The 10406-nt window shown below is 36.6% G+C and overlaps 2 protein-coding genes across 4 annotated transcripts in view; both read left to right on the top strand.

The window, feature by feature from the left end:
* The window catches only part of LOC107587930 (hemicentin-1-like), a 42829-nt gene extending 36134 nt beyond the window's left edge, over positions 1 to 6695 (top strand). For all 3 annotated transcript variants that reach the window (XM_016275894.1, XM_016275895.1, XM_016275896.1), the window contains 3 exons: positions 4441 to 4728; positions 4827 to 5078; positions 5471 to 6695. In XM_016275894.1, coding sequence (XP_016131380.1) covers positions 4441 to 4728; positions 4827 to 5078; positions 5471 to 5691 — 761 coding nt within the window. In that variant the 3' untranslated portion in view covers positions 5692 to 6695. The remainder of the gene's footprint in view (positions 1 to 4440; positions 4729 to 4826; positions 5079 to 5470) is intronic.
* Positions 6696 to 8266: 1571 nt separating this feature from the next.
* The window catches only part of LOC107587931 (vascular cell adhesion protein 1-like), a 13940-nt gene continuing 11800 nt past the window's right edge, over positions 8267 to 10406 (top strand). Inside the window, exon 1 of the mRNA XM_016275897.1 lies at positions 8267 to 8535. Within this exon, the coding sequence (XP_016131383.1) occupies positions 8448 to 8535 (88 nt within the window). The 5' untranslated portion in view covers positions 8267 to 8447. The remainder of the gene's footprint in view (positions 8536 to 10406) is intronic.

Here is a 10406-nt window from a genome sequence, read left to right as displayed (position 1 = left end):
GAAGCAAGCAGAGTGTGGAAGTCTGCAGCCTGAGGTTTATCTAGGTGGATGTTGAAGTCTCCAAGCATAACTAGGGGAGTACCATCCTCAGGAAAGTTTGAGAGCAGCACATCTAATTCTTCCACGAAGTTACCTAATGGTCCTGGGGGTCGATAAACAACTATAAAATGGATTTTAAGAGGGTGGGTAAGGGTGGCTGAATGTGATTCAAAGGAGCTGTTGATACTCAGAGATGGTAAAGGATTACATTTCCAATCATTAGAGATAAGCAGACCAGTACCTCCACCTCTTCCAGTCAGACGGGGGGAGTGAGAAAAAGAGAAATTATTGGAGAGTGCTGCAGGTGTAGCATTATCCTCTGGGTTGATCCACGTCTCTGTCAGGGCCATGAGGTTTAGTCTTGAATGACTTGTAATAGAAGTAATAAAATCTGCTTTGTTTACAGCAGACTGGCAATTCCAGAGACCAATAGAAAAAGAAAGTAGTGTATTAGTAGACATAGGCAAAGTGCGCAGGTTGTTAGGATTGTGCTGCCTACAGTGTGTGATGCATGGTTTGCGAGTGGTAGTGATAGTAGGGATCTGGAAACACATAGTAAGAATTGGTTATAAAAACTGATCGGTGGAGTCGAACGGTAGAGTCAATGGTCTTTACACTCTTCGGTCTTCACACGAGGGCTGCCGCGGTATACTAAGCTTTTTATATTCGTCGAACAAAACTCAAATTGAATTCAGCTGGACACACTTTCCTGTTTATCACAACAAATGGCCAAGCAAAGCGCACGACACTGACAAGGTACGCGATACAGTACGAGACCAAACGCCATTTCAGCACGTCTCCACACAGTAAACAAAACGAGCGTTTCCTAGCTAACGACAACTGCGCTAAACACTGAGACAAGAAATAAGTACACTTACAAGCTGCTTTTAACTTCTGCTGATTGACTGCTTCTCTCAAAGAGTATTTCTTTACACTGTTTTACTGGCGCTTGAACACACTTTCCTGTTTATCACAACAAATGGCCAAGCAAAGCGCACAACACTAACAAGGTACGCGATACAGTACGAGACCATACTAACTATAAACATACGTAAATATGGTGCAGGGCAACAGCTCCATAAATGCAGTTATGCTCTAAAATTCAAGATATTGGTGCAAAAAATGCCCCTTTATGTGTTTTTGTCTCATATTTATATCATACAATATCGATATCACACGAGCAGGGAGAGCAGTAGGCTATTACACGAGTGCTGTTTTTGACCAGAATATCACGAGTTTAAATGCGATTTTATACAACAGTTCAGTAAAAAGTTGATATTGTGTTATATTTTAATCACAATATTATGTGTTTTTGCTCAATTTTTCAAAGAATATATTACCTTTAAAGCCACAGCAGAATTGTTGCGTGTCTCCGAGCAACACAGCGGTGTTTAGTTAATAACACCGCCCAAATGTTGCCGCCGCCATTTCGTGGAGATGCTGTGTGTTTCGTTGTGAAAGCGAAACTACTTTGTTTGGTCTTCCAAAAGATTACGATATCGCTTCGTCATGCCTGGAGCTGATCCATGCTGGTCGCTGAGGAAACTTGTAAAATAAAAGTTACGCCTTCGTCCTTTGCGTGAAGATGTGGGAAGAGTTGCATAACGCAGCCCAAATAGTGACGTAGGTATGTGGGGGCGTGTTAGAACGAGCCGTCTTAGGTAGGCGTGGCTGACTCTTAACTTTTATAAAGTATATCTCTTTGGATTTGAGACTTTATTCTTTGCAAATTTGCAGATCTTCTTTATGCACCAAGAGCTTGTAACACTCCAAAGAGAAAGGAAAACTTGAAATCGCATCATATGACCCCTTTAAGTCTGTGTCATGCTGTCCGTTTAAAATGGTGGCAAACTTGTGGACCATTCCTGTCAGAATAAAATAACTCAGTTTTCATTGCATGTGGATGTACATCATTTCAACCCTGTCAGGAGTACTATTCATTAGCCTACTTTAGCTGGTGAAACTGTTCTTCTTATGCACTTGTTTGATTCTACAGCTTCATTATTTGTAAGGCACACGTTCCTGAAGAACACTACTGAATGCCCTATTCAACTCGACCCGCTGAGGGTTGCATGCTGGTACAACAGATCTGTTTCTGTTAACTGCTACAATTCAGTCACAAGGACACTTATGTGTGGTTGAACACTCTCAAAATCTCTTGTATTCAGTCCTTTCTGCATACTGTATAGTAGGGAAGTATGCATTAGTCATGACAATGTCCGTGGGGGACCAGTATGACTCATTCTGACACAGAAAGCGTTGTAGGAAGTGATATGAAACCGCATGTTTTTATATAGAACCACCCTTATTTATGTGAGCTGGAGGATGTGTTGACAATGAAGGGAAGTGCGGTGAAGTAAAAAGCTGTGATTTTTCATTAAACACTTAATGCGATGTTCAAAACGACATTGCCTTATCTAAAATATAGGTGAATGAGTTCTCTCTATTTCCAGTCCCGGTTTTGTCTTGACAGGGTACAAATGAATAAAGTTGCAACGTGCACTTTTAGAGAAATGTGTGGGGGAGGGATAACATTTACTAAAACAGGCAGCTAAGCGAGGGCAGACTGGGCAGTGGTTTCCTGCGATAAATGAAGGGTCCGAGACCGTGTGTTGTGTTTGTTACTGCTTGAACGATTAAACACCGTTGTCTGGTTAAAAACGGTTTCGATACAACTAAAATGACTGCGCGGAGTGCTCGGATTCTCTTCACGTGTCTCATTTTGGATCTGCTGTCGCTGCGGTACGCGTTGGATGGTAGGACATGATTTATATAACGAGTGTTGTGTTTTTACAATCCGGAAGAAAAATGATATATTTTCAGGGCAGTTTTTTGCGTTAAACTTGAGAAAGGGGGTTTAAATATGTTAAAGAGTGATTAAAAGGCCCCGGTGTTTTATTTCCTCCGCTGTGACTCCTTCTGAAAAGACTTTGAGTAACACTGTTTAAATAGCGATAGAATAACGTTGTCAAACAAGATAAATACACCTTGTTTGTTATCATTAACAGCCTGCATTTAGCAGTTTAACCACAGCCAGACATTACAGTTGTCTGTCAGCAATTGCAAATGTAGAGTTCAAATGCACTGTACTTAGTTACCGTTAGACAAGTTAACGTTAGGGGTCTGCTAAAGCTATAGCATTTATGAGGAAACATTACAGTATTGTTTAACTGTGATTACTCCCTTGCGAAAATTAACCATGGTTTTATTGTAGCAAAAGTGTAGTAACTATGTTTTTTTGTTGTATGGACTAGGCCCACCATTTGTATGACCACAGTTTTACTACAAATGGTTAAACTATGGTTAGTGTAGCAAAACTATGGTTAATTTGTGGTTACCGGGGTTTAAAAATAGTAACCATGGTTTTTGGATTTATTTGTAGTAAAATCAGCTAGTGTATGCTGGTTTAAGAGTTTTTTAGAAGAAAATAGAGCATTTATGAGGAAACATTACAGTATTGTTTAACTGTGATTACTCCCTTGCGAAAATTAACCATGGTTTTATTGTAGCAAAAGTGTAGTAACTATGTTTTTTTGTTGTATGGACTAGGCCCACCATTTGTATGACCACAGTTTTACTACAAATGGTTAAACTATGGTTAATTTGTGGTTACCGGGGTTTAAAAATAGTAACCATGGTTTTTGGATTTATTTGTAGTAAAATCAGCTAGTGTATGCTGGTTTAAGAGTTTTTTAGAAGAAAATAGAAAAAATATGGCCATGAAGTGCAAAACATTATAGCCCGCTGGCATTTGCTGGAAATACCACACTTATAACAATACAAAATAGAAAGTTGTATGTATTGTTTTGAAACATGGTTGATGGTCCTTGGTGGTCAAAAAAGCAATAGCTGCAACATACCAGCTAGAAACCTGCCTTGTGCCAAAACAACAGTCAACACCAGTGTGCATTTGTTTTAAAAATTAATTTATCTAGTGCTGTCAAACGATTAATCGCGATTAATTGCATCCAAAATAAAAGTTTTTGTAAAATATGTGTGTATTTATTATGTATGTGTGTGTGTGTGTGTGTGTATATATATACACACACACACACACACACACACACACACACAGATGCATGTATATATTTAAGAAAATTTTTTTGTATATATTAAAAATATGTATATATAATGTAAATTATATGAATATAAATATACATGTAAATATGTTCATAATATATAATGTGTGTGTGTGTTTATATATACATAATAAATATACACAGTGTACACACATTATGTAATAACTTTTATTTTGGACACGATTAGTTGAAATTAATTGTTTGACAGCACTAAATTTATGTAATGTATTTTATTTTTCTATAGATTAAAATAATTAGATTTTGCACTTATTTGAAGTATTTGACATTTCAGCAACTCTATTATGCTTAATGTGTCTTGCAGATATTTCCATCAGCTTTGTGAATCACAGTGGACCAGTGATAGTGGGCAAGCAGTATGAGCTCCAGTGCTTCATTCAGAATGTGGATCCATCTAAGAGTGTTGTTGTGAGATGGTACAAACTGAGTCAAACCAACTCCACTGATACCACCAAGACTCCAGTCCGTAGCACATCTAAACTCCAGATCAGTCCAAACAAAACTGATGATGGAGCTCAATACTGGTGTGAAGCAGAAGGAACCCAAAATTATCGAACAATGTCATCAGAACATCTCAGCATTACTGTACATTGTATGCACAATCATTTGTCCAGGTTTACTTTGCAGGTATTTCAGTGGTCCTCATTTTTATCATGTGAAACCTGTTTTTCTCTTTGCTCTTTCCTGTAGATAAACCAATCATCAATGAGATCAAACTGCCTTCCACAGTGCCTGTATTTCGAGGCTATCCAGAGGTGCTTGTTTGTGAAGCCGAGGGAAACCCAAAACCAACAATCAGCTGGAGCCTCGGCACAAATGACACAGTACATAGCACACATAGTGAAAAACTTAATATAACAGAGTCAACACCTGAGGATCTGTACTGCACTGCAAGCAATTCTGTTGGCAGGAAGACCAGACATGTAAAAGTGGTATTAAAAGGTAACTATGCATTTTTGCATATGTTTTGGTTTACATTTCCAACAGCTGTTTCTACTTTGTTGCAGTTTAAAATATGGGGATGTTTCAAAACTGAAATTTTGATCAGGCCAAACATGTCTAAAAATAAAATGCATGATGTTCAGATGTTCACACTAGTCCAAATATGCAATAAATCACAAAGAAAAAAATTTACCAAATCATTAAAAATTATGTAAGAGAAACTTGATGTGATTAGAATGCATTATTTTGATTACACATGTACACTTGCTATGATTAATCATTTCATTTTGCTTGTTTGATTCTGATATGGAAAATCATGAAGTATTGTATTGCAATTTTAGCACTGTTTTTTTTGTCTGATCTTTTGGTATGCTTTATTTCTCTTGACACAGAGGATTACCTGCCCTTAATAGCAGGACTTATTGCAGTCATTGTGGCGTTCATCTCAGTCATCTTCATCTTCATCTTCTCTATCTACTACAAAACAGCCAAGATGGGCCATTATAGCCTGAAGGATGCCAAGCCTAGTGCACAAAATGGAAACATAGCACAGAATGGCAAACACAACCCTATTCCAATGAAGAAACTCTCTCAGAGCAATATCCTTGCTTAGGTTATGAAATCCCTGGGTTTGGCGCATCTACCGAGTCCCAGTGTCCACAAAGGGATTTTTACACTGGAAGTCTCTAGCCCCCTAATTTGTGGCATTTTTGTTTCTTCAAATATCCTTCAGCACCTGTTCATTCACTTCACTCCTAGATCCAGTTTTTATCAACTGTTAATTACATCACAAAAGGGTTTTTAGTTTGCAATCTAATGGACCAGAAGAAAATATGTGACAGAACCGATGACAAAGAAATGCTAAATGATTTCAAATTAACGGACCTGATGTCTGCAGTGGACGTTTTCAGGAATCAACAATCTTGATATAAGTGAATGTTCATTAGCTACAAAGTGACTTTGATTGATTGAGTAATACTTGCTTTGTACGTCATTTAAGGGAAGAAGGCTCTTGTTAAATTGTGTAAAAAGACTATTCTTTTGTCTCTGGCACATTGGTCAGTTTGAATATTTGTGTTTTGTCAAAAGCTATACAGTATGTATTAAGAAATTATGTTTTATTAACAAAGTTCAGGAGGAGCACGTTCAGATAATCAACCAATTAAGCACGATAGTGTATATATATATATATATATATATATATACAGCCAACTTGTTTCAAGACAGATTTCAGGTGTCCGTCCTCCGCCCCAACACCTCACTCCTAACTATTCCTATGCCAGCTTGGGATACGGGGGAGTTGTCTGGGAGCTCTGAGCCCTCCCTTAAGACAGCATGCCAAATAGGCATCCTATTTGCTCAGTCTGATTATATATATGTAAGTGTGACTTGTGAAAGACACCATGATTGAGTGTGTTACTTCGTTAAACAAATTATTTGTTTGATGTTTCTATTCCTTTGGCAAAATCCACACTTTAGAGGGTGGAAATATAGCACACGGTGGCTGTAAAGAAGTCAAAGCTTGGGTATGAGGTTTCTCATGCTGAACCTGTGGGAGAATATTTTGATGAATTTCTAAAAAAATTCTCTCAGGCCTCATAGTTTGTAGAAAAAAAAGATGCTCAACATAAAATAGTTGTGCCAGTTTTATGGCTCAACTTGTATAAAGATGTTAAAAGCATAGTTTAACCAAAAACGACAGTTCTGTCATCATTTACTCACCCTCGTGTTCTTCTAAAGGCTTTTTAAAAATCATCATAAAGTTAACCTATATAACTATTTGTTCTGAAGCAGTATGGATGTTTGTCTGTTTTCAGTTTGATATGTGTGGTCACTATCAATTGCTGTTGTATGGAATAGCATTATGTAAAGATTATTAAAAAATTCACCTTTCCAGTTTCACAAAACACTTAAAAAGTCACACAAGTTTGGAACGACATGAGGATGAAAAAAATGATGACAGAATTTCCATCTTTTTAATTTTGTCACTCCAGAATCTCTGTGTTTAATTTCGATATGAATGTAATCTCACCCATATTCTGGTGGGTTTTCAATTTTGTTATGGAATTTATACCATCTGTCCTTATAAGCACATGGCATTTGAATTTGTAAATGAATTTGTTGAAAACATTTTAGGAATCATTCATTTGTTTAAAAAAACCTATAATAAAATAAATATTCTTTTAACAGAATCGTTTTCAATCTTTGGCAAAAAATATATTATAGTATTGAACAGAAGTCGGTTAAATACAGATCTGTTGTGTATAACTACTGCATAATAAATAACAACTACATTATTTTAATTTACCTCAGGTTCTTTTCTATTTAGTGTTTTAATATTTTCATTTTTTAATAGTTTTTTGCAACAATAACTTGAGCAGGTATGTTATAACAGATGCACCCTTGATTGTCTATCACGATTAGCATTTTTAATCTTGTTATATCTCAGACATTTGTAACACACACACAGGTTTGTTTTTATGGTTTATGGGGACTCTCCATAGGCGTAATGGTTTTTATACTGTACAAACCGTATATTCTATTGCCCTACACCAACTCTATACCCCTAAACCTACCCCTCACAGGAGACTTTCTGCATTTTTAGATTTTCAAAAAAACTCATTCTGAATTATTTATAAGCCTTTTGAATTACGGGGACACTGAAAATGTCCTCATAAATCACCTTCTCGTTGTAATACCTATGTCATACCCATGTTATTACACAAATTTGTGTCCTCATAAACCACATAAACATGCACATTATGGCCAGTGTTCACGATTTTATTCTTAGGTTGAATAAACATTATAAACATATCAGACGCTTCGCTGCACAGCAGGGACGATGCATCGACTGTTCCAACATGGAGATGCTTTATTTCTATTTATTTCTATAACTTTCTGATGTGCTTACCAAACAGTCAATTTTTCAACACGGCCCAAGCTTCAAGCCTGGCTGTATGTAGCGGGTTAGCATGGTTTTAGAGGGCTTTTGGTCACTTTTAGCTGGCCAGGCTGGGAGACCAGCTGACCAACCAGCATAGGCTGGTTTTACCTGTTCTTTACCAGGTGAAAATGTCGTATTCTGTCGGTAAGAAGGGTTGTATCCCTTTAATAACGCGTCGTGTTTAGAGAGTCTGAGATTTGAAACGGTTTAGAACCCGGATTAGCTTCCCTCAGAAACTCATTTGCGCGCATGTGTTCTTCAGTGTGAACTGCCTAAATGGTTTCATTTCTATCCGATGACAACCATACCCACTCGTGATTTGGGTGGGGTTTCGCTGGAGGAGCCGCGCTGGACAGTCACAAATCTGAAGGCAGAGGCGACTCGTTTATTTATTCGCACGCCTCAACCGCGCCTTTGTCTGGTCGATGCTACCCTCAAACACTTACAATATGCTGCAGTGTTTTTATGGACTTGTTTATCTTTCGGCAGTTTTAGCGTTTGCAACTCTGACAGGTTTGTATTGACTTGTTTCCCTTTTATTCTTTCGATACGTGAAGCGAAAACAATAATTAACTAGTTGCATACGACCTTGAATGTGTTTTAAACATTTACTTTCATGTGAGTGATTCCGAGCGTCGTTGAACTCTATTGTCTCTGCGTTAAAATGTTGACATATTTGAGTTAATTCATTACTGTACACTAAGGCACGCTACTATCTAACTTACAGTAGCGCTTGCAATATGACCTGTGCGTGAGTACTGAATATTTTTAGTGCTGGCAAAACTCTTCAGCAGTTCATATAACCTGTGGATTTGTTGTATAGCTAGCCTTAAAGTAGCAAAAGGAAAGTTAGTAGTTTTCAGTTCATGTAGCCATCACTAATATTCAGAGGTGTAAAGTATTGGAGTAAATGTAATTAGTTATTGTAGTTGAGTATCTTTTCGTGTACTTTGTAGTTGTACTGAGTATCAAAGATATTAGCAACTTTTACTCTCTACTCCACTACATTTGAAATGAGTGTTGCAGTTACACATTACATTTAGCATGGACCTAGCTTTTTCTGCCGCAGTTTATTTCTGCTGCAAAAGACGTGATATTGCCTATTACAGGTCACTGAAATATGGAGATAGAATTGTTGCTTAATTCCAAATAAATAGATTATGATCCACAAATAAATGTAAAGAGATTAACAAAAATTAAACATATTGACAAATAAATAGAATGAGATCCACAAATAAATCTTAAAGTTTCACAAACATGAATTAAATTCACAAATAAATAAAATGAGATTTGCAAATAAAAAACATATCGAATGATTACAAAATTCAAGATATGGGAGCAGAAAATGTATACATTTATATCAGTTAATATAGTTTATATAAATATCATTTATATATCAATGTAATTTATTTTCTTCAAAAATCAACATGATTTCAAATGTGATATTAAAATTATGTGATATTAATATACAGTTCAATAAACAAAAAGTTAATTAAGAGACTTAAGTTTTAGACACCATATTGCCTGTTTTTGCTCTATTTCGACAACAAAAATAACTCCAAACAAAGCCACAGCACTGTTTTGCGCCTCTGAACAGTGTGACATCTAAATGCCACTTCAGATGCAGCTTCTGTGTTTCCTCTGCATTCCAAAGATTAATTTAGTTGATAATTATACCATTTGTTTGGTAACTAATTGACTATTCTAATTGACAAATTATATGCAAGAATTTGACTCCAAAAGATGATGCACACTTTAAGAAAAATGGCTTTATAAATGTAAAAAGGCTTATAAAAGGTAAAAATAAATATTTATTTAAGCTTATTGGTAGATTCATTTCTATCACTGCTGTGAACTGACCACCACAGAATATCAAAAACTTCATACATGGTTAGATCCACATAGCAGCTCACATACATCGGCTTGACTGAAAAACTGGGAAATGCTGTTGTGTGATGGCAATTTAACCTATTACACAAACAAATGTTTATTATGAGGTTGAGTTCAGTTATTTATTAGTCAGTTACTTAGTGACGCTTTTATTTCCATATTGAATAACATGACGCTTCCATAACCCATAGACGTGATTTAAAGCTCTGTTTCTCTGGCATTTTCAAAGGCACGTAAAATATAATACTGTGGCTTGGCATGATACATAGTCTAATGGTCTAATGAAACCCAATTTTAAACATCTGTTACTGTACCCATTTTATGGGCCTTATAGTACCTATTTGAGCCAATGCAGATGAATGAAGTTATCTCAGGACGAGACCGCCCTAATTGTAAAGCAAAACGGGATTGGCTATAGCGAGATCGTGCTACGATTGGTCAGCGAAATGTGGCTGTTATCTGATTGGCTTGAGTAGACGGTGGGTGGAGTCCAC

Source organism: Sinocyclocheilus grahami, unplaced genomic scaffold (genome assembly GCF_001515645.1).
Source record: "Sinocyclocheilus grahami isolate Dianchi unplaced genomic scaffold, SAMN03320097.WGS_v1.1 scaffold97.1, whole genome shotgun sequence".
Classification (NCBI taxonomy): domain Eukaryota; kingdom Metazoa; phylum Chordata; class Actinopteri; order Cypriniformes; family Cyprinidae; genus Sinocyclocheilus; species Sinocyclocheilus grahami.
The sequence above is the reverse complement of the archived record's forward strand: the minus strand, read 5'-3'. Positions and strand labels throughout refer to the sequence as shown.